This window comes from Jaculus jaculus, chromosome X (assembly GCF_020740685.1).
Source record: "Jaculus jaculus isolate mJacJac1 chromosome X, mJacJac1.mat.Y.cur, whole genome shotgun sequence".
Lineage (NCBI taxonomy): Eukaryota > Metazoa > Chordata > Mammalia > Rodentia > Dipodidae > Jaculus > Jaculus jaculus.
Window position 1 is genome coordinate 54,235,659 of NC_059125.1, and position 24,638 is coordinate 54,260,296.

Below are 24,638 nucleotides of genomic sequence, written 5' to 3' on the forward strand. Positions count from 1 at the left end.
TAGATCATCTGGAGCAGAAAGATGTAGACTATGTAAATGGTCACTAAACAAGTTTCTGCCCTGTGCCTGAGGTGGACAGTGGAAACAGATCATGGGGATCAAGTGCCCACATTCAAGGAGCCCAAATTTAGCTGGGTAGAAAAGCAGGGAAATGCTTTCTTTTATAGATAGAGGCACATGGACAATATGAGAACCAAAGAAAAAGCCTCTCCCATGGATACAGGGCGACTTCCTAAAGGAGGCATATGCTGAAAAAGGCTGTGAACAGTGAGTTATATTTCATTGAGAATGAATGGAAAAAGAAGGTATTCTAGGTTGAGCAAAAGCCCAAAGGCAAAACATATCTAGTATGTTTTGGGTTTCCATGAGGCAGCCAGTGGGGGACCAAGAAGATATAAGACTAAATAGGTAAATCAGGGGTTGATTTAGAAGAGAATTGAAGGCTGTCCTTTAATTTTATTTATTTATTTATTTGAGAGAGGGGGAGAGAAAGAAGGAGAAAAAGAGAGAGGGAAAGAGAGAATGAATAAATGGGAGCACCAGGTCATCCTGCTACTGCAGACAAACTCCAGGCACATGTACCACTTTATGCATCTTGCTTTAGGTGGGTACTGGAGAATCAAACCCTAGTCAATCAGGCATTGAAAGCAAGTGCCTTCAGCTGTTAAGCCATCTCTCCAGCCCCAAATGCTGGTTTTTTATGAAGCCTATTTTTTTTTCTGCTTCTAGGGCTAAAACTGGTAACAATGGTGAAGAGTTTCATAGTTCCAGGGAGTTCTAAATCAGGTTTTCAAACCTGAACTCCAAGTTTTACCTTTGCAGACCTTTCCCAAAGTCTGATACTCACCTATCTCAGATTTCCTGCTACTAAAATTATCTTCTGCTACTTGGCAGAGTCATGAGGACAAATTTGTAAACATAAAAAAAAACATGATCATATGATTGACTAGATTACCTTGTACAAGCCACTTCTCCCCAGACCTCAATATTTCTATGATGTTAGTGATGATATTTGTAAGAAACAATGAGGATAAAGGAAATGTTGCTTTGTGGGCTATGGAATATATACATGAAAAGAGTCACCAGTAAGATCATTAGTGTTGATGGAGTTATACCAAATAGACTCATTAGGTTAAGAGAACTTCTATCTTCCAAAGTGTACTTCTGAGACTCTAGGAATTCTGTGCTAATCTGGAAAGCAACATTAAGGTTTTTGAAATGTCTTAAAATTTATTTTGAGAGAGAGAGAGAGGTAGAGAGAAAGAGAAAGAGAGAGAATGGGTAGGTACACCAAGGCCTCCAGCTATGATGAACGAACTCTAGACACGTGCGCCCCCTTGTGTGCATTGCGACATTGTGTGCTTGCATCACTGTGCATCTGTCTTAAGTGGGTCCTGGAGATTTGAACATAAGTTCTTGGGCTTCCCAGGCAAGCACCTTAACTGCTAAGCCATCTCTTCAGCCCATTATTTTTAATAATTGTACTTATTTATGGGATACTGTGTGATCTTTCAGTATATGTAATGCAATCATGTGCAATGATCACATCAGGGTAATTGGCATATCACCTCAAACATTTATCATTTCTGTGTGTTGGGAGCATTCCAAATCCTCCTTCCTAGCATTTGTTTGTTTGTTTGTTTGTTTGTTTGTTTTTCAAGGTAGAGTCTCACTGTAGGCCAAGCTGACCTGGAATCCACTATGTATTCTCAGGGTGGCCTCAAACTCATGGTGATCCTCCTACTTCTGCCTCCGGAATGCTGGGATTAAAAGTGTATGCCACAAAGCCCAGCTTGTTAGTAGCTATTTTGAGATGTGTAACTAATGACTGCCAACCATAGTTATCCTAGGGTTCTCAGAAACAGTGGAGGTTATTCCTCCTATTCATTCATATTCTGTATCTGCTCAACATTCTATCTTTATCCCTCTCCCCTACATACTCTCAACTTCTTGGGACCAACATTTTTACATTCTGCAAATAAATAAGTGAGAACATAAGTATTTGACTTTATGTGCTGAACTTAGTTCATTTAACATAATGTAAAAGACCTGTTTTTTTTTTTTGTTTGTTTGTTTTTTCAAGGTAGGGTCTCACTCTGGTCCACGCTGACCTGGGATTAACTATGGAGTCTCGGGTTGGCCTTGAACTCATGGCAATCCTCCTACCTCTGCCTCCTGAGTGCTGGGATTAAAGGCATGCACCACCACGCCAGGCTAAAAAACCACATTTTAAAATCAAACTGGCTTATTCAACTAACCAATGAAAAGCCCTGGACCAGGAGAGATTATTTTTATAGAATTCTACTCATGACATGGAAACTCATTTGCTGGATGAACCTAGAAAAATAAGTTTCCATTTCTGTATTTTAATTTTATTAAGCTATATTATATAATAAATACCATTTTATGCAAGTATATAATGTACATTGAGCATACTCCCTGTATTTCCCCCTTTTACCCAAGAAAATAAAATGAAATAATCAATAAAGGACATCTCAACTTTTACAAAACCAGAAAACTGGGAATTTATCATTCTAATTGATTCCTGAAAACTCCGTATACTATAAATGTTAACACTTTGTTATAATATTGTAACTTTCTTTCAGTGATATGAATTGCTGGCTAGTTGATGAGATGATTGATCATTTACCCTTCAAGGGGAATAACAGTGTGGAGTAATATATATGTAGCATTTCCTAGGTTGCTTTACATGTATTAGTACATACACTGTTCAGTAGCACAAAGGAAATAAGCACTCCTGTCATTCCCAAGTCTCTGATGAAAACACCAAGACTTTGAAAAGTTCAGTCTTCTGCCTAGTGTCTCATATACAGTAAGGAGCAGAGATGAGGATTCTCCTCAGGTAATGTGGCTCCAGACCCCATTGTTCTTAACCGTTATGATCCACTGCCTCAGATTAAGTTAGATGGATTTTGATGTTGAACTTCTTGTATGATTTATCTACAGCAACTAGAATGAATCTAACTCTCATGTATACTAAGGTTCTGAGAAGGTATTTTTAGGGAGCTTCTTAAAAGGCAAAGTGGAGCTGGGAGCATATGAGGGCAGGAATTGGAAATTTCTATCCCTGGGAGATTGCACTTGTGTAGTCCAGCTCAGTGGAAGAAAGTTGAACTTCCTAATAGCCAATCACTGGAGGTTTATTGGGGGTGGGAATGCTGCAAAAGAATGAAGCAACAGCACACTTGGACATCATCCAGACAAGCTGGGCAGTTACATGAGTTCTGCAGATAACAGCCCCAAAATAACTAGGAGGGGTGGCAGAGGGAATGGGGACAAGTAAATGGGAGACATTTAAATGAGATGTTCAGGTTTGTGGGCTTGTCTTATTTAGAAGTCATTGTTTCTTGTTCCCCACACTCTACTTGATGTAGCTTCCACCTTCCTAAGTCGTGAACAATTTGGCATGAACAACTTCAGCCAGGTTTTGGATGCAATCACAATGCGTTTATCCCTTGGACATCTCAGAGAAATTAGCAGCCATGTGATCAGACTTACCACTCTCTGCTCAGCAATGGCTACACTTGCTCCTCTTTCAAAGGTGTCAGGTTTACTCTGATTTATTTAGCTTTGGCTGGAGAGTATAAAGATGATCAGATAGTGCCAGTCTCTCCAGGCAATACATTTTAGGAGAGAGAGTCACGGCAGCAGGGAAGGTGGCAGAATAGGAGTGAGCAGTGAAACAGTGAAAGTTCACTTCTAGTTTGGGCCTTGAATTGCTAGCTCAAAATATTGCAATTTTCATTAAGGACTTTGTGGTGTTTTTCTTTGGGCCCATGCATTTCTGATGTGAATCTCTGTTTCTGGGGTTGAAACTTAACATTCTACTTGTGTCTGTATCTTTTTTTTCCTCAAAGCTGAGACCCACCTTCATCACCTTTGCTTTGCCACACCACATGGGATATAGGCATATGATCTTTGGTCTGTTATTTGCATACTCTACTAGACTTGTCTTCATTGGTGGGAAGTGACTGGTCAGACCTGGGCTGTCTTGTTGGCTGCCTTCCTTGCTGGACTCCAACTTATCTCCTATGTACACAGCTCTTGGAGTTCAGAGGCCTCTGCTGAATTCTGCCCAGCCTCTCGCTCTCAGCACCCAAGCCCCCACTGGTACATAGAGGAGCAGAGGCAGAGTAGGACTAGAGGACAAGGAAGGATCTGGACAGACAGGCTGTGAGAAGTTCAGAATCCTAGTGCACTCCCCCTGATCAAACCCTGTCCACCTGCTGGTGTGGACACAACAACTGAAAGAGCAACTAGGAAGATAGGAAGGGAGGCCCAGTACCTTGTTGGCAGTGGTGTCATTTAGCTACGACGCCTAAGATGTCTCAAGAAATGAAAGAGCTCACCCAAACCAGATTACAGAAGATCTGGATTCCACACAGCAGCAATAGCAGCGGACTGCGACAGCGGAGGGGCTGTAAGTGGAGTTTACTTCTCTGTGGGTGGTGGTGGTAGGTGGGTCTAGAAGAACAAAAATGTCTCCATCTACTCCTACTCTAACTTAGAAGTTGGAAGAGATGAGCAACCAAATGAAATAGCTATAGGATGACAAGAGGCTAATGTCAGAAGAGGTGAGGAAAGCAAGGGAGAAAGGCAGATGGAGAGGAAGAGAAAGAATGATGATTAAATAAAAAAAAAAAAACATCTAAAGCACGGGTATCTTTGATGGAAAACTTTTCCTTTTGAATCTAGAGCTTATTTGGCATGCTTCTTATTTGGAATGTGAAGATTCTAGCATGGGATTGTTCAGGACAAACCTAGAATGTTTCATTTTGGCTTCTTTTGTGAAGTGTCTTGTCTGATTTATGCCTGGGTGAAATAAGGTGAGGGTTCCTGGCATCATCTCTTGGAGGACAGGTGCTGGGTACTTGTCACTGATCAGCATTGCTCCTCCCCTTTTGCAAGCCTCTTCTGAGAAATCTGTACCCACTGGCCTGGGAAAGGCTGAGTGCCTAGCTCCTTCATTGTCTATTTTGCACTTATAGATCTTCTCACTACTCTGAGGATTTGAGAGAAAAACTTAGGACCAGCCTGCCCATGGACTATTCACATTGAAAATTTTAAATAGGAGCAAGGGCAAAAAGAGAAGTAAGCAGAATCTATAAATATTTTTCTCTTTCTTTAATTTTTTTTATTTATTTGAGAGAGAGAGACAGAGAAAGAGAGAGAGAGGGAGGGAGGGAGAGAAAGTGGGCACACCAGGACCTGTTGCTGTTGTAAAGGAACTCCAAATGTATACATATTTGGCTCTACATGTGTCCTAGGGAGTCAAACTCCAGGCCATCAGACTGTAACTAAGCACCTTTAATCACTGAGCCATCTCTCTGCCCCATAAATATTTTTAAAACTATAGTTTAGATAGATAACAGGAGACAATTGTGGAGCAAGGTGCTTCCAGCCAAAGAATTATGGCCTGAGGAGCCAGCAGGTGGGCAGAGATAAGGCAGCTATGGACTGTGTGACCTAAACATCTGAAGGACCAGCTGACCAAATTGTCACACTACTAATGCTGGAGGTTGCTGAGGTTTAACGCTACAGAGGTAGCAGTGGTTTCATAGAGGTTCCAGGAAGATATAGGGTATTATATATAGTGTATAGAATTTAGGGTTGAATGGATGAAGAAGAGGACAAAAAACCAGCATCCTGCTCTTCATTCTCTCTACTCACTCATCGGTAGATGTACGAGTCTGTACTGGATCTTAGTCTAAAACCTTAGAAACAATGGTTATATAGGAATCTGGATGGGACAAAACTTGATTCCACTCTTACTTGTGCAGCCATTTTGATCCTATTGGATTTATCTGATGAGCAGTGATGGCTTTCTGCATACATTGGTCCTCCAGAGTGAGAACCCTTATATTACTTGAAAATCTCTTTAGGTCAGAGTACCAGTATGCATGAAACTCTTTATATTTATATAGCAGGTACAGAATAGAGCTGAGAGTAGTGGCAAATCACATCACCCAAGAAGCAGAGGTAGGAGTATCACTGAAACTCTGAGGCTATCCTCAGCTACTTAGTAAATTCCTGACCATCCAGGACTATATAGTGAGACCCTATCTCAAAAATAAAACATGAGAAAAGCCACACAAATTGGATAAACGTGTTCACTTACTTTAAGCCTCACTTGCTCAGTTGTAAACAAGATCAATACTACCTCCCCATGTTGTTAGAGTAAGTCACTGATTCAGAGGTTTTAAGCACAAGACTACTTAGTTCTGAGTCCATATCCTGCCTTTGTGACTTTAGACAAAACTATTAATTGTTCTGTGTGTCTATATCCTTACCTATAAAGTAATGTTGCAGTGTTGTGAAGATTAAATGAGCTAAAGCACATAAAGTTCTTAGAAGAGTGTCCAGCACACAGTGTATACTCAGTGAAATTATTAAACAGGAAGGTGGCTCTATGATCTCATTGAGCCCTCTCTCTGCATGAAGTCTTGAGCCCAGCACATGAAGGATGCTCGGTAGATGATCACTCTGTGCTACTTCCACGCTGTTGCAGTTAGCTTCCCGTTGTTTTCAGAAAACACCCAACCACGGGCAGCTTGTGGGAGGAAACAGTTTATTTTGGCTTACAGACTCGAGGAGAAGCTCCATAATGGCAGGGGAAAACGATGACATGAGCAGAGGGTGGGCGTCACCTCCTGGCCAACATCAGGTGGACAACAGCAATAGAAGAGAGTTTGGAAGCTGGCTGTAATACTCATAACTCCACCCCCAACAATATATCACCTCCAGGAGGTCCCCAATTCTCAAATTGCCACCAGCTGCAGACCTAACATTCAGAACACATAAGTTTATTGGGAACACCTGAATCAAACCACCACACACACTTACTACTCACCATTGCTGGTTACGGGGCTCAGTGTGCATGAGACACTTTATTGATCAACTGAATTTTGTCAGACATCAGATGCAAAAGCAGATTTGAATAGTGATCACCAAGTCTTTTCCTGGGTAATCAGCCTCACCTTCCATACTGGGTAGGCCAAGCTATTAACCCCAGAAATGTCTGAATCACCTTTTGCTTGAAGCAAAATCTTCTCCAGAGATAGTATCAATTAATAATTTTGTTCTGAGGATAAAATGTATCAGCATGTCAAGTGCTTGGATAGCTGTGTAGATTCTTTACTCACCCAATATTGTGTTTATGTAGATCATTCATATTATCATTTCATGTATTTGTAGCTTGTTTATTCTTCTTGCTAGGCACTATTACATTTTGAATTTACTATGGCTTATTAATTTTACCATTGATGAGCTTTTGGGTAATTTTTAGTTTTTAGTTATGAACAATACACTGGATGTTCTTATATATTTACACTGATAAGGCAAATTCTTCCATCTTGTCTTTCTTACAAATTGTCTTAGCTATTCTTGGCCTCTTCCCTATAAATTTTGAATCACCTTTTCACCATATACAGAGAGAGAGAGAATTTGTGGAATTTGATTAGAATTACACTCAATGTATGAGTCAGTTTGGGGAGAATTAACCTCTTTGTGATATTTAATCTCCCTTAAACATAGTATGTCGAGCTATGCATTTAGATTTTTAATTTATTCTATAGAGTGTTTTCACACATCATTTTAGTATTTTCCATGCTTACTTTTGTTTATATTGTTAGTAGAAACTATAAAAATTAAATTTTTAGTAGTTTATGCTAATATATATATATATGACATATATATATATATGATTGGTTTTGTATACTGAATTTGTAACTGTCAAAGTTGCTATACTTTATTTTGGTAAATTTATTTTTGTGCATATAAATGATAGCTTTTATTTTTGCCCCTCAATATTTATATGTGTATGTGTTTTGTTGTTGTTGTTGTGGGGTTTTCTGAAGCAGGGTCTCACTGTAGCACAGACTGACTTGGAACTCATGGATATCTTCCTACCTCAGACTTCCCAGTGCTGGCATCACAGGTGTCAGATACCATGATCAGCTTTCCTTATGTTTTTAAAGCCGTTTTTGTATTACTACATTGGTAAGACCACCCATCTCCAACACACACACACACACACACACACACACACAGAGGGGGGGGTAGGGAGGAGAGAATGAGAGAAACACACTTCACAGTGTAATGTTAAAAACAAATGTTAATAGTATATATTCTTATGTTCTTCCTAGTTTTAAAGGAAATGCTTTTAAAGTTTTATCATTGAGTAAATTTAATGTAGATTTGGCAAATATTTAACATATTAAGAAGTTACTGTTTATTCCTAGCTTGACATTGTAATTTTTTGAAGCTTGAAGACAATTGTATTAGAATTTAGAGAGAAAAAAAAACATAGGGAAGGCAAGCTATAAATCTCTGCAACTTCTGGGAGGTATGGAAAAATAGGAAGAGAAAAAGTCATGTCTTTTGAGTTAGGGTCCAGAAAGTAGGCAGGTTCAGCAATGGAGGCCACTAAGCAGGGATTTTCAGAGAAGCAGTGAGAAAACGCAGAGTGTCTGCACAAGCATGCTTAGGATTTTGGCCAGGAACCACAGAAGAGACAGAAAGGGGAAAAGGGAAAGATTACTCCTCTTAAGTTAGAACTCAGAGAAATGGGTAGGCTCAGCAGTGAAGATCTGTAGCAACTACTCCAAGCAAGATGCTCCTGTGGTGTCTATAAATATATTATCTCATTAATGGAATGATTATTCTTCCCTTGTCCTTTAACCACTGAGCAATCTTCCAATCCCTCTTCCCTTCTCCTTAAAGTCTCTTCAGGTGTCTTCAGCTTTCCTGAGGGGTAGTCTCCTGGCCAGGTGGTTGACAGATCCAAAGGATTGATCATTAAGGGAGGGAACAATAGAATATCTTTGTAATATTAAGTTTTGGGTCGCTTAGAATGTCAAGTCTCCACCCAAATCTGGAAGTAGAATTTAGATTCTATTCTTTTGACCAAGAGACTGTAGCTTCCCATTAATGTCCCTCAAAAAAGATCCTGCTACGTCCACCCTCCTCCCTGCTATTTGGTATATTAAGTCTTGAGGAGAGAGCAGTGGTCATGCTTTCCTTTCTTAAAATTGGTGTTACCAGGGAAACAGGAGGTGGGATCCATCCTCAATGGCTCCAAGACTGTTAATGTCTGTCTTGCTTCTTAACAATCCCCTGTTCAAGAGTTGAGACCCTAAAATCATGTAGGAGATAGGCATCAAGACATACTGGCCACTTCCAGCTGAAATAGGGCATAAAAGGGTTTAGGGTCTCTATTGCTGACTTTTAGGCCATAGAAGACTATCAAGGGGACCAAGATAAGTCCAGTTTGATGGTAGCAGGACCATCTAAGGATGGATCAACCATAAACAAAGAGAGATAATGAAGACAGAAGTTAAGCACACAAAGCTAATAGGATAACCACTAAGATTATAGTAAAGGGCTAGAGAGATTTCTCAGTGGTTAAGATGCTTGCCTGCAAAGCCTAAGGATGAGAATTTGATTCCGCAGTACCCATGCAAAACCATATGCACAAGGGAGCATGTATATCCGGAGTTTGTTTGCAGTGGCTAAAGGCTCTGGTGTGCCCATCCTCTCTCACACTCTCTCATAAATAAATAAATAAATAAATAAATGATTGCAATAGATATAACATATTTCTATCATATCTGGATCTGGAGATTTAATTCCAATTCTGCTTATGAAAGGGATGGAGGTGTTTGGTAGGGATTGGATCTAATTTTGTGGACTGTGTAAAGCAGATAAGCTATTATCAGAGTTATTAGAAATATATATATAGCATTTTGTTTGTGGTTAACAAAAGCATGATTATCCTTTAATAGGATTATAGGTGGTGTGGCAGCAATTGCCCTGTCTGGCATGTCAATAGCTGTATTTGAAATTAAATGAGGATGTCTGTAAAGGTCTATTGTTTGTTCCATTTAAAAGTCTAGACTAGCTTAGTTCTCTTCATTTTGCTTTTGGGTTATACTTTTTTCTTGCCTGGTGTTTAAGATCGTATAGATAGCCAAATATTAGCCATTCTTCTTTTTGCAATCAAGTTTAAGTTGAGGGGCCTTAGGGGTTACTTGTAGGGACTTAGGATGAGCCTTGTGGCTCCTTTAGTCTTCCTTTACCAGTTTTACAATCCGCTAGGACAGGTTAGGATCTTGCTGACTATGTGGCTTTCCTTGGAAGCCTTGAAGGAATTACCTTATCTGCTGATTCTCCTCTTTACAGAATGTAGAGTCTAACCCCTGGGTCTCTATGGCCTCTCTGATCAGGATCGCTGAAGGTGTAAGACACTTTTAGAGGTATCTCATTATCTCCTGATCCCTTGGAACCTAGCTGACCTGGGGGCAAAAGACAAAATATTGGCTGCCCTATTAGTCCCTATATCTTCATTAATGTAGGGCACTGAATATGGTTGTTGAATGCCTAGAAAGTCAGTTACACCAGTCTTGAAAAAAAGCATAGATACAGAGCACATCTGATCACTTTTTGCTATTAACAAAACAGATCTAGCTGAGGGTAGTATTAAAGCTTAAATTGCCAGTTATTGGTGATCACTTAACATCTACTTAAGTTACCTGAAGACAGTGTATAACATCAAGTTAATCACTTTATTTTTAAGGTTTGGCAATTAAATGTGTCCCAGTTTTGGAGAACACTAGGAACCAAAGGGTGTGAGGTTCAGGAGCCTGGGAATTAAGAGTTACTTTAGTCAGCAGGGACTGTTTCCTGACTGGCAAGTATCAGGACCCACAGTTGCCTGGAAATCAGCAGCAGCATTCAGTGCTCAATTGTGGAGTTAATTTGATTGGTGAGAACCAAGGGACAAAAGTTTACTGATAACTGAGGTAGCATGCTCAACATAGTTTTGAAGTTACTTTAGCCAGATGGGAGTAAGTTTTTCTGACCCATGAGGGTCAGGACACACTTGCCATGATTGGTGGGTATCAAGTTTTACTTTTTTTATTAGTTTTGTACTCAGCGAATACAGTCAATTTGATACCATTGTTAGGTTCATCCATGTCCTACCCCCTCCCACTGGGCCCTCCTTGTTGAGGTATATGAATCATGCATTGTGGAGTTAGCCCACAGTTCTGGGTAGGATAAATGTCTCTGCATATCATGACCCAACATGTGGCTCTGACATTCTTTCCACCCCCTCTTCCGCAAAATTTCCCTGAGCCATGTTGGGTTCATTTTTGGTCTGCTTCAGTGATGCGGTGTTGGGGGCCTCTGGGTCTCTGGATATCTGATTTGGTAGGAGTTGATTTTTCTCTGTGTTGATCTCCTTCACCCTTGTGCTGGTACCCGATTCACCAAGAAAATAGCACCCTTGCTTGTTTCACCAATTGTTCTTAGTTTCAGCTGGGCCCTTTTGAGGTATGATGGGGTGGCTCTTTCCTTAGGATCTATGTCTACCTGAAAAAGAGAGGCAGATTCTCCAACGGAGAGTAAGTTAGCACCAGAAAAATGAGATAACCCTTACTTTTTTATAGAGAATTTAATAACTGTAGGCCATCCTCTTGTAGCCCATGATTGGTGGTAGCTTGATAATGGAGAGTGGGCTTATGTTTGGATATGATTCTGACTTGTTTCCCAGCTCCAGTTATGGGTCCCATACCACTGAGGGGATCAGTTAGCTGAATCAAGAGCAGTTGGTTCCCCACCATGGCTGTGCCCCACTATTGTACTTGTGAGAGCATCATGGCAGGTTATTTGTTGCTAAGTAGGTTAGGCCATGAGTTGCTTGGACAGATATTGGTCATTTTTCCCCCAGTCGCCCATGTAGCACCTTCTGGCACTAGATGCGCTGACTGTCTGGGGACTGACTCTCTTCTAGCTTCCAGCCATGCCATTCCATTTTATGTGTCAACCACATAAGATGTCTTCAGCAGTAGGGTCTTACCACTAACCTTTGGTGGGTCATCAAGTATTCTGACAGAAATCTGTCTTTCTTTTAGGAAACCTTGTAAGTCTCTCTGATCAAAAGCTCATTGTGGATGATAACCACTTGCTGGTACTGGGAGTTACAGGTCAGTGCCCACTAAGAAAAGGAAGAAAAAGATAACTAATATAAAAGAGTTAGAGAGAAGTGTGTGGGGGGGAACCTGTAGAAGATTAAAGTCAGTCTTCATCATACCCTTTCTAGTGTCTTGTGGCTCAGGTGTTCCCTCTAAGGGCCTGGTGAAGGTTCAGCCATTTGGTCTGCCTTTTAGGATATATAATTTTTTAAAAATATTTTATTTTTATTTATTTATTTATTTGACAGAGAAAGAGGGAGGGAGACAAAGAGAGAGAGCGAGAGAGAATGGGCGTGCCAGGGCCTCCAGCCACTGCAGGCGAGCTCCAGATGTTGCGCTCCCTTGTGCATCTGGCTAACGTGGGGCCTGGGGAATCGAGCATCAAACCAGGGTCCTTAGGCTTCACAGGCAAGTGCTTAACCACTAAGCTATCTCTCCAGCCCAGGATGTAGAATTTTATGGTACCATTGCCATTTGGGTCTAGATTTGTGTTTCCCACCCCCTCCGTTGCCCTCCCCTCCCTCTCCACCCATCCTATTGTCTAGTCCATGAGATGCTTGCTGGGTATGTAAGGCATCTTGGGTAGATTCAGGTTAGGTGCTGTAGATGAGTGAGACTATGTGGCGATTTTCTGTCTGTGATTAGGTAAGTTCACTGAGAATGATCTGTTCCAGGTTCAACCATTTTTCCTCAAATTTCATTGTGTGATTTTTTTCTTACTGCTGTATAGAATTCCATTGTGTAGCACATCTTAGTTATCCATTATTCTAGTGATACTTTTTTTTTTTTAAAACAATCACTGTAATGGTATAATTGCCTCTCACAGATATAGCATTAATTTTCTTCCTTTAAGGATCTGGATAAACTAGAAGGGAATCCAAAAAGAGCCACTTATTCTAGTCACAATGTGTCAGAGGCACAGAGCTACAGGGCAATCTGTAAGATTCTTTCAGGACCCAATTTTAACATTAGACAAAGTGAACTCAAAAGTAGAAGAACTCATCATGGAGGTCTAGTGCTACTGATACAGGAAAAACATTGATCTTATCACATGTCAATAGGTACACACAGAAAACATCATATAAGTATAGCCACCCCTAATGAAAAAACATGTTAGATTAGCATGGATGTAGGAGCCAGAAGTACACATAGAGCAATAGCAAGTGACCTGGGGCATGTAGTCTCAGAAAAAGAAAATAAGAAAGATCATGGAACCAGGCACAAAAGTGCATGCATGAAGGGAAACTATAGGCAGAAAGGAGTAGGGAACTCCATGGTTTCAGCCCAAGGGAGGGGAGTCCATGTCTTACCATAACAAAAATAAAGGAGATATGAATGAAACTGGGAATCCCAAAAGTTGTCCCCTGAATCTCATTTTGACCTCCCCTCAGCTCCCAGGTCTTTGGTCTTACAAGTGTTGATGGGGCAAGAAGGCATTAAAAGAACTGGAGTGGGGGAGAGTGGACCCAGCATGTATCTGGGATGCCACTTTGGGAGCACACAGAGGAACTGGAAGGGGAAAGCTTCTCATAGTGTGGACCTTGCCTTGCTATCTCATGCAAGGGTGGATTAAGACCAGAAGAGTGGTGCATCTCTTTATGTTAGTGTGGCAATCAAGTCCTTTCAAAACCAAGATATTAAAAACAGTTAACCCTGATTTAAAGTCCCAGTGGCCTTGTGTGTTGCCTCCACACAATGAAGGATCATGTACTCGGCTGCAGGCACAACACATGTATTCCAAGGCAGTGCTAGTACTTTTCATTTTGATCAGGAGTGAGGCCAACCCTGCCAGGTCATTTTGCTTCCCTCACTTCTCCTAAATTGGAGCTGAGGTCTCTGATTCTGAGGAAATAGTGGTGGTGAGGGAAAGGAGAGGTTTAGCACCCAGAGAGAGAACAGAGGAAGTTGAACTTAAGTCATTTACATCCTACCATGTGGCCATTGGCCACTGACACATGGAAAAAGAACTCAAGAAAGAAAACATGACATATGCATTCCATGTCCTGCCCCTATCCTCAAGGGAAGGAGCCTGAGAGATGAGGAAAAAGACAGACAGTCTTCTTTCTCCAAGGGAGGCAGAATACAAAAGCAAGGGGGTCATAGACCTGAGGCAAGGTACAAAAATAAAGCCTGAAGATTGATTCTGTCAAAAGGTGCCTTGTCTGAATAGGAGACTATGGTCATCTGTTCTGTCCAAAGAGGAGAGGAGCTACTTGAACGATCCTTGTATCGGCCACGAAATATGCTCTCTGGGAATCAGTGTTCCCTTTTGTGAGTTGTTAGCCTTGTTGATAACAGAATTTAGAAATATACAAAAGGAAGTTTGAGGACAATTTTATTAGAGTTTGAGAGGAAAGCAACAGGGCAGGCAAACTGTGAATCTCAACATCTGCTGAGAAGAGGAAGGTGGAGGACTTTTTTTTTTTTTTTTTTTTTTTTTTGGTTTTTAAAGGTAGAGTCTCACTCTAGCTCAGGCTGACCTGGAATTCACTATGTAGTCTCAGGGCGGCCTCGAACTCACGGTGATTCTCTTACTTCTGCCTCCCAAGTGCTGGAATTAAAGGCGTGTGCCACCATGTCCGACCTGTTCTTTGGTTATCCAAGGAAGAGTCTCACTCTAGCCCAAGCTGGCCTGGAATTCACTATGTAGTCTCAAGGGGGCCTTGAACTGACAGTGATCCTCCTACCTCTGCCTCTCAGGTGCTGGGATTAAAGGTGTGTGCCACCATGTCCAGTAAATATGGATAATAGGAAGAGAGAAGGTCTTATCTTGTGAGTTAGAGTCCAGAAATCAGGCAAGTTCAACACTGAAGGTCAGCATCCAGCAGCATGGCAGGGGTGGGGGTCTTCAGAGAAACAGTGAAAAAAAACCAGAGTGTCTGGGTAAGCATGCTTAGGATTTTGGCCAGGATCCAAGGAAGATATAGAAAAGAAAGAGAAAATAAACCTTTTTGAGTTAGAACTCAGAAAAATGGGCAGACAGCTGTGAGGAACTGCAAGCAACCACATCAGCACAGTTTTAAAAGGTAAGCAGGTGTGGAAATGTAGTAAATGTGCATTCTGTATTCATAGAACAATATGATAATTTTTGTTTTAACATGTTAATGTAGTGCATTGCATTAGCGATTTTGTTGTATAGAATTAATCTTGTAGTCATGGGATTAAAAAAAAAAAAACTCCTTGATTTACCTCATTACAATCTTGCTTAAAATTTTGCCCTTTGGGGGCTGGAGAGATGGCTTAGCAGTTAAGCACTTGCCTATGAATCCTAACAACCCAGGTTTGAGGCTCGATTCCCCAGGACCCACGTGAGCCAGATGCACAATGGGCGCATGCATCTGGAGTTCGTTTGCAGTGGCTGGAAGCCCTGCCGCACCCATTCTCTCCCTCTCCCTCTCCCTCTCCCTCTCCCTCTCCCTCTCCCTCTCCCTCTCCCTCTCCCTCTCCCTCTCCCTCTCCCTCTCTCTCTATATATATACATCTGCCTTTTCTCTGTGTCTGTCGCTCTCTGTATAGGCCACCAAATAAATAAATAATGGACAATTTTTTTTTAATTTGCCCTTTGGAGCCAGACATGGTGGCACATGCCTTTAATCCTAACACTCGAGAGTCAGAGGTAGGAGATTGCCTTGAGTTTGAGGCCACCCTGAGACTACATCGTGAATTCCAGGTGAGCCTGGGCTAGAGTGAGATCTTACCTCAAAAAACCAAAAATAAAAATAAAAAAATATTACCATTTGGTTCCAGAATGAGATTTCATTTTCATGTTGTCCTTTCATGTTTTTGGTGTCAAGGTTATAATAACATCATGCAGTGAGGTGAGAACTATTTTCTGTCATTCCACCTCCATCAGAGTTTGTCCAAGGAACTATCTGTTTCTCAAATATTTGGCAGAGCTGCCAGGTAAAGCAGTCTGGTTCTAGTGTTCCCTTTAAACTTTTAACGATTGTATTTTGAATGGGTATGTAATCATTTAAGGTTTCCACTTCTACTTCCATCAGACTTAAGTTATAATTTTCTAGGTATTTTCTATTTCACATCAGTTTTCAAATTTATTTGCACAATGTCAGTGTATCTGCATTTTTAATCTCAGCTGTGCTTGTAGTTATATTCTTTCTTTTTTTCTAACATTGTTTACTTGCACCTTCCTTTTTTCTCTTGACAAATATTTCCAGAAGTTTATAGCTTTTCTGATTCTTCTAAAAGAATCAAGTCTGGGGTTGGGGAGAAAGCTCAGTGGAAAAAGCATTTAACCATGTGTAGCAGAAAGCTTCAGTTTCGCTGAGATGAACTTCCAGACCAGGCACAGTTAGGGAGGAAGGGATTTATTGAAGTTTATAGATCCAGGGGAAGTTCCATAATGGCAGAAGAAGCTGGCCTGACTTCACAGCTCCAAGCAGAGAGAGAGAAGCACAAGCCAAAAAGCCAAAATCCACAGCATACTTCAGGAACTCCAGCTAGGCATACTTTCTATATCTTTAGATTGAAATCTCAAACCCAGTACCACACCTTAAGATCTGCCCAGTGACATCGCCTATAGCCAGGTGGCTGCAGATGCAAACTACAAACTAATAAAACACTGAATATATTGGGGTCATCAATTCAAACTAGCACACCATGCATATATGAGGACCTGAGTTCAGATGATCCACAGCACCCATGTAAATACTGGGTGGGTGCAGTGGTCTGCCTGCAATCAGGGAGACAGGGGACCCCTGAACAAGCTGGCTAGCTAGACTAGTTGAATCAATGAGTTCTGACTTCAAGTGAGAGACTCTATCTCAATAAATAAGGATGGAGGAAGACTCCCAATGTCAACCTCTGGCCTCCACATGCATGAGCACACATATGCACATACACATTCACACACATGGAGCATGCATATAAATGTACACACCACAACACATACATACAAAAATAAAAATAAATAAGACTGCTTTTTGTTCTCTTCTTTTATACCTTTATCTTATCATTTTTCTATATCTCACTTTCATTTTATTTATTCTCTTTTAACTTCATGACATAGTTGCTCATCTCATTCATTTTCATCCTTCCTTGTTTTCTAACATAAGCATCTGATCTAAAATTGGCCTACCAGGGCTGGAGAGATTGCCTAGTGGTTCAAGGCTCGATTCCCCAGGACCCATGTTAGCCAGATGCACAAGGGGGCACATGTATCTGGAGTTCGTTTGTAGTGGCTAGAAGCCCTGGCGCGCCTCCTCTCCTCTCTCTCTCTCTCCCTCTTTCTCTCTCTATCTCTCGCTCTCAAATAAATAAATAAAAATAAACGAACACAAAATATTAAAAAATAAATAAATAAATAAAATTGGCCTACCAAACAGGACTAGTGTTCCACATATGCATATTATAGCCATGCAAACTTCTTAAATATTTTCAGACCATTTGATAAATAGGTCCTGCCTTGAGCTTTCTAAGTTTCTCTATCACTTAACCAGTTGCCCTGGTCTTCTCAGTCCCAATCCTAGGACTTTTAGAACCTACTGATTATCATCTAGTAGCTAAGAGGTTAATGCCCAGAAAGGCAGGAGGCCTCTTGTTCTTGGGCCCTTGGACCAGCTTCTAGTTGGATTGGTCATTGCTCTTGCCCTTTAATTCCATTATGGCCAGAAAACAAATGATTTCATCTCATTGTAATCTGATGAGATTTGCTTTATGGAGCAATGCATAGTCAATTTTGGTAAATGTTCCATGAACACTTTAAAAGAATATGCATTTTAATTTATGTTTAATGTAGCATTTACCTCCATTAAGTCTTGCTTGTTAATCTAGCTTAAATATTCCTGTATTCTCCTGGAATTTTGGCTTCCTGTTAATGTGGAAAATTAGCTAAAATTTCTTGGTAATTCTGTCAATTTTGTGAGCTTATAGATAGTTATAAGTAAATTTAGAATGGATTTATCTTTGATAATATCAAGAAATTGGATATTGTTAGCATATTATCCTATAATCAGAGTTTCTCCTGATATTAATATACATGCACTCAATTTACTTAGTTTAGGATTTTCCTGATATATTTTCCTTTCTAAAATTTGTTTTAGGTAGAAATACAATGCACATAGCATAAAATTCACCATCTTAAAGTATAAAAGACAATGATTTTTATTTTATTTGTGGCTGTGCAACCATCATCATTAATTCCAGGATATTTTAAATATCTATTTAAATTTTTATGCATGCATGTGTGTGCAGTGTGAGCATATGTGTATGTGTATGTGCATGTGGAGGCCAGAGATCTATGTCCCTCCTTGTCTTATTTTTGAGACAGGGTCTCTCCCTTAACCTAGAGGTCACTAATTTGGCTAGGGCTAAACAAGCTTCCCATCTGACAATAGGGATCCTTCCATGTCCACTTCACCAGTGCTGGGATTACAGGTATGCACTACCATGCCCAGCATTTTATGTGAGTGCAAGCAGTTTATCCACTGAACCATCTTCCCAGCCCTAAAATTTTTTAATGGGCACATGATTGTGTGATTGGCATACAGGGTGATATTTCAGTACATGTATCACAATGTGTAATGTTCAGATCAAAGTTATTAGCTGTGGTGGTTTTAATGGATGTCCCCCAGTGGATTCAGTTTTAGTAAAGCTTTAGGTCTCCAGCCACCCGGCTGGAGGAGGTGTCACTGTGGGTAGATCCTAGCATCCAGCCCTAAGGTGTGGGTTACACCCAGAATTACAATATAAAGATATGTAAAGTGCTTGAGTTCTGCCATTAGGGGGTTCCTGGAGTGTGCTTGCTTGTGATGGTGGTGCTTGACTTTTCTCTCTGTGTGAAGGTGGGCCAGCTTCTTCTACCATTATGGAACTTCCCCTCTATCTGTAAGCTTCAATGAAACCCTTCCTCCCATAACTGTGTCTGGTCTGGAGGTTCCCAGCAACTGAAGCTGACTGCTACATTAGCCTATCACCTCTAACATTTATCATTTCTTTGTGTTATAAATATTCAAAATATTCTCTACTAGCTATTTTGAAATTCACTGTGACCAAAGAAACCCTATGATCTATAGAGTACTTTCCTATTCCACCTTTCCTTCAGTTCAGCCCCTGGAAACCACAAATCTACTCTCCAGGAGTATCCAGCCTGTGGTCTGCAGGTCTCATGTATGTAACCACGTGTAGCCGAAAATAGCTAGGAATGTGGCTCAACATAAAATCATAAACTTACTTAAAATATTATGAGAGATTTTTGTGATTTTTTTGTGTGTATAGGATATGTGTGCATATGTGTATTCATGTTCACCTTCATGTGGATACATGTGTGTACAGGTATGTGTACACATGTGTGTAGGTATCCATGTGTGTGCATGCGTATGTGGAGGCCAGAAGTCAACACTGGGTATTTTCCTCAATTGCTGTCTACCTCATTCATTGACATAGAGTGTCTCACTGAATTCAGAGCCCACTCATTTGGACTGAGGTTACAGGCACATGTGACCATGTCCAGCTATTTTATGTTGGATTTGGAGATTTGAATTCTGATGTCTCCGACTCCCTCAGGTTCTCATGCTTGTGCAGGCAGTGCACTTAACTGCCGAGCCATCTCTACATACCATACATAGTAAATCTTGCATATAGTAAAATTTTGTAATTGTGAGGCATGAGCCCTCTAATTTTGTTCTTCAAAATTGTTATGATGGGGTTTTGGTATTTTAGAAAATAGATATATAGAAATGACTTTCACATCTTACTTCCATGACATTAGCCATTGAGTTTCAATGTATTTGTTTCAAAAGGGACACACCCAAACCATAGCGTCTGCCTTAGATTTGGCAATACAGAATGCAATTAAATATTTCATCACTTTAAGTATAGATTTCTAATTCTTCTATCCTTTCTCTTAGAGCTTTGTTGTTAGTCATTTCACTTATGCATATGCTCAACTCACCCAGTGCATTCCTATCATATTTTAAACAATTATCTTTTCTGTCTATTAAGAGTTTAAAAATACAAGTGATTTGTTTTCACTTCATCCTTTTAACTCTTTTCCCTTCTCAACATAGATCAAGATTTTTGAGTTCTATCATTTTCCTTTTTAAAAAAATATTTATTTTTTTATCTAAAAGAGATAAAGAGGGAGAGAGAGAGGGAGAGAGAGAGAGAGAATAGGTGTGCCAGAAGCCTTCAGCCACTGCAAACAAACTCCATAGTCATGCAATACCTTGTGCATCTGGTTTACATGGGTCCTGGGGAATTGAACTGGGTCTTTAGGCTTCACAGGCAAGTACCTTAACTGCTAAGCCATAGCTCCAGACCAAATGAATATATATAATTATATATATATATAACTATATATATATATAATTATATATATTATATATATATTTATATATAATAAATATATTGAGGTTAGTTGACTCATCTGAGATTATGCTGAGATAAGAAAAAAAATTCATTGGAGGAAAAAAAATCTAAAAATAGTACTTCTGGTTATAGTCTTAAGAGAACATTTATAATGCATATGGGTCCATTTGTCCTGGACTAGCTTTAACTGGAACAGCTTCCTTTGTTTGGGAGGTTTTTCATCTTTCTAAATATATTATTGGCAATATCCATTCATATGCACAATGTCCCGGATCATAATCTCCTCCTTCCTACCACCCTCATTTGTTGCCTGTCTCTTATCCCCTCTCCACTGAATCCCTTCTTCCTTCCAACTGGTCCAGCTTCTGTTTTGATGTCATCATTTTTTTTATTAGATATGGACATATGTAGTATGTAAACAACACGTTAGTACCACCATTTCCCTCATCCATGCCCCTTTTCCAAAGAGGCCCTCCTCCCTAAATGGGGTTTGGTTCAGGTGTCCACCATAAACTTAGGTGTTCTGAATGCCAGGTTCCCAGCTGATAGAGATTTGGAAATTAACACCTCCTAGAGGAGATGTATTGTTGGGGGTGGGCTTATGGGTATTATAGCCAGTTTTCCCTTGCCAGTGTTTGGCACACACTCCTGTTACCATGGTGCACCTGATGTTGGCCAGGAGGTGATGTCCACCATTGTTTTCCCCTGCCATCATGGAGCTTCCCCTCGGGTCTGTAAGCCAAAAGAACCTTTTTCCCACAAGCTGCTCTTAGTCAGGTATTTTCTGCCAGCCATGTGAACCTGACTGCAAAAGCGAGAGAGAGAGAGGAAGAGACAGAGAGGGAAAGAGAGAGAGAAAGAGACAGACAGACAGACCATGGGCACATTAGGAACTCTTGTCATTACAAAGGAACTCCAGACTCATGTGCCACTTTATGTATCTGGTTTTATGTGGGTACTGGGGTATCAAACCCGGGCCAACAGTCTTTGTAAAAAAAAAATAAAATAAAAAACAAAAAAACTACTGAGCCATCTCTCCAACCCAGTAGGGTTTTTGGTTTGTTTTCTGAGGTGGGATTTGTTATAGCCAAGGCTGATCTGGAATTCACCGTGTAGTCTCAGGGTGACATCAAACACACTATGATCCTTCTACCTCAGCCCCCCAGTGCTGGGATTAAAAGTGTGTGCAGCCACACCCAGCTTTTTTTGTTGTTGTTGTTTGGTTTGGTTTGGTTTTTTGAGGTAGGGTTTCACTCTAGCTCAGGCTGACCTGGAATTCACTATGTAGTCTCAGGGTGGCCGTGAACTCATGGCAGTCCTCCTACCTCTGTTATTTTGTTGTTGTTGAATTTTTTCTTTTTTATGTCTTATTTATATATTCTATTTTTTTTTCATTTATTTATTTGAGAGAGAGAGAAGTAGAGAGAGACAGAGAATGGGCACCTCAGGGCCTCCAGCCTCTGCAAACAAACTCCAGACACATGTGCCCCCTTGTGCATCTGGCTAACGTGGGTCCTGGGAAGTTGAACCGGGGTCCTTTAGCTTTGCAGGCAAATGCCTTAACAGCTAAGCCATCTTTCCAGCACTATTTTATTTATATTTATATTTGAGAGAGAAAGAGACAGAGAGAATGGGCGTGCCAGGACCTTCAGCTGCTGCAAATGAACTCCAGACACATGTGCCACCGGCTTATGTGGGTCCTGGGATATTGAACCTGGGTCCTTTAGTTTGGCAGGCTAGCACCTTAACCGCTAAGCAATCCCCCTAGTCCAGAGTCACATTTTAATTCCTGACATTTACAGTTTAGCACTAATAGCACCACATGTATAGAAAAGGTGTAAGACAAGTAAAGGAATTTTTTTAAAGTTTTTTGGTTTTTCAATTTTTCTAGATAAGATCTCACTCTAGCCCAGGCTGACCTGGAATTCACTATGTAGTCTCAGGGTGACCTTGAACTCACGGTGATCCTCGTATCTCTTCTGCCCAAGTGCTAGGATTAAAGGTGTGCACCATTACGCCCAGCTGGAATTTTAAATACAAAATAAATATCTATTTTATGGAAAAACTACACTACCTACAGAAGGTCCACCTTTTACAAATAACCAAAATTAAAATTAACTACAAAATCTCCTAGACACTACAGGTCCCTGAGAAATAGAGCTGAAAGCTTCTTTCCTATTTACTAGCTGTCAGGATGCTGGAAAGTCCTATGCAGCCTGTTGAGGGAGAGAAGACATCAATGGTCTTAAGCAGCAGTGGACCCTGAAAGCTACATGGCTGAGCAGTCAACCAAATATGCCAATTGGCATGTCTGTTATGGGAGAAACCAACTGCTCTTTTTTTTTAATTTTTATTAACATTTTCCATGATTATAAAATATATCCCATGGTAATTCCCTCCCTCCCCACCCCCGCACTTTCCCATTTGAAATTCCATTCTCCATCATATTACCTCCCCATTACTTTTTTTTTTTTTTTTTTTTTTTTTTTTTTTTGAGGGAAGGTTTCACTCTAGTCCAGGCTGACCTGGAATTCACTATGGAGTCTCAGGGTGGCCTCGAACTCACGGTGATCCTCCTATCTCTGTCTCCCAAGTGCTGTGATCAAAGGTGTGAGCCACCATGCCCGGCTCCCAACTGCTCTTTGATTAGAGTCCCACTCCTTGGAGGGAATTCCTGCCTGGTACTGAAAACCTAATCAAAAGCCTATGGCTGGGAGGTCATAAACCCTGAGGGGTGGGGAGGCGGAAGCTACTACTGTTGTTAACTAAATAGATGTAGTATTAAGGAAGAAATTCTCTGCTTCTGGGAATTATATAGTTAAGGAATTTAGACACTGTATGGTTAACTTTGAATGGCTGCAGTTGACTGAGAAGGGACAGGGAGGTTCTGAGAGTCCCTAAATCTGGGAGTTCATCCAAAAACATTGCGGACTGCTTCTTTGATCAGTCTACCCTGTTCCCTCCTCAACATAAAATAACTTTTGGTTATTACTTAACTTTTTTTCTTTTGGGGGGCTGGGGGGATGTTCAAGGTATGGTCTCATTCTAGCCCAGACTGACCTGGAATTAGACTCAAGTTGGCCCTGAACTCAAGTCATCCTCCTATCTTAGGCAACCAAGTGCTGGGATTAAAGGGATGCACCACCATGCCCAGCATACTACCAACTTTTCAATAGGCAGCCAGTTTAGGACACCTTCAATTGAGGACAGCAACAGCCCCAACATACTTAAACCCCCTCAAATCGAATCCTCATTTTAGTTTCCCACTTTCGGGGGCTCCCATCCATGTTAGTGAATGCTTCCTTCTTTTTTTTTTTAATTTTTTTTAATTTATTTGAGAGCGACAGACACAGAGAGAAAGACAGATAGAGGGAGAGAGAGAGAATGGGTGCGCCAGGGCTTCCAGCCTCTGCAAACGAACTCCAGACGCATGCGCCCCCTTGTGCATCTGGCTAACGTGGGACCTGGGGAACCGAGCCTCGAACCGGGGTCCTTAGGCTTCACAGGCAAGCGCTTAACCGCTAAGCCATCTCTCCAGCCTGAATGCTTCCTTCTTGTCCGATGTTTCTGCCTGTACTATCTCTCTGAATCCTGTTTAATACAGCCTATTATTACACCCACTCACTTTCTCCTACTACTTCTTGATGGTCCCGGCTTGGCTTGGAGATGACAATTCTTTGCCATTCTCAAAGTGAGAATCCAATGCAGCAGAATGGAGCTGTGCTCTCCTGCTGCAATTTTGGTGGTGGGAGCAGGGCTGCTTCCCCTCCTGTTTCAGAATGCCCACCAAATTGCCTTCTAAATACTTATGGTTTTAAGAAGTTATTTATTTCTTTATTTGCAAGCAGAACGAGAGAGAGGGAGAGAGAGAGAGAAGAGAGACACACAGAGAGAGGCAGAGGTAGTAAGATCACTGTGAGTTCAAGACCAACCTGAGATTACATAGTGAATTCCAGGTCAGCCTAGACTGAAACGAGACTGTACCTTCAAAAAACAAAACCAAAAACCAAAAACCAAAAACCAAAAACAAAAAAAAAAAAAAAAAAAAAAAAAAAGCATGTAAGAGCCAAATGGGGGGGAGTTGGGCTTTGGAACACTGTCTTCCAGATATTAAATGGTTATTGCATTCATGACTTCGCTGATGCTGCCTACGCTAGACCTGCTGTTGCAGCCAGGTTCACATTGCTGGCAGGAAACACCCAAGAGCAGCTTGTGGGAAAAAGTTTATTTTGGTTTACAGACTTGAAGGGAAGCTCCACGATGGCAGGGGAAAACGATGGCATGAGCAGAGGGTGGACATCACCCTCTGGCTAACATCAG

General features: G+C 40.9%; 1 protein-coding gene across 1 annotated transcript in view; it reads left to right on the forward strand.

The window, feature by feature from the left end:
- The first annotated feature begins 4,344 nt into the window (after window positions 1–4,344).
- The window catches only part of Pfkfb1 (6-phosphofructo-2-kinase/fructose-2,6-biphosphatase 1), a 79,972-nt gene continuing 59,678 nt past the window's right edge, over window positions 4,345–24,638 (forward strand). The window contains exon 1 of the mRNA XM_004670042.2: window positions 4,345–4,441. Coding sequence (XP_004670099.2) covers window positions 4,345–4,441 — 97 coding nt within the window. The remainder of the gene's footprint in view (window positions 4,442–24,638) is intronic.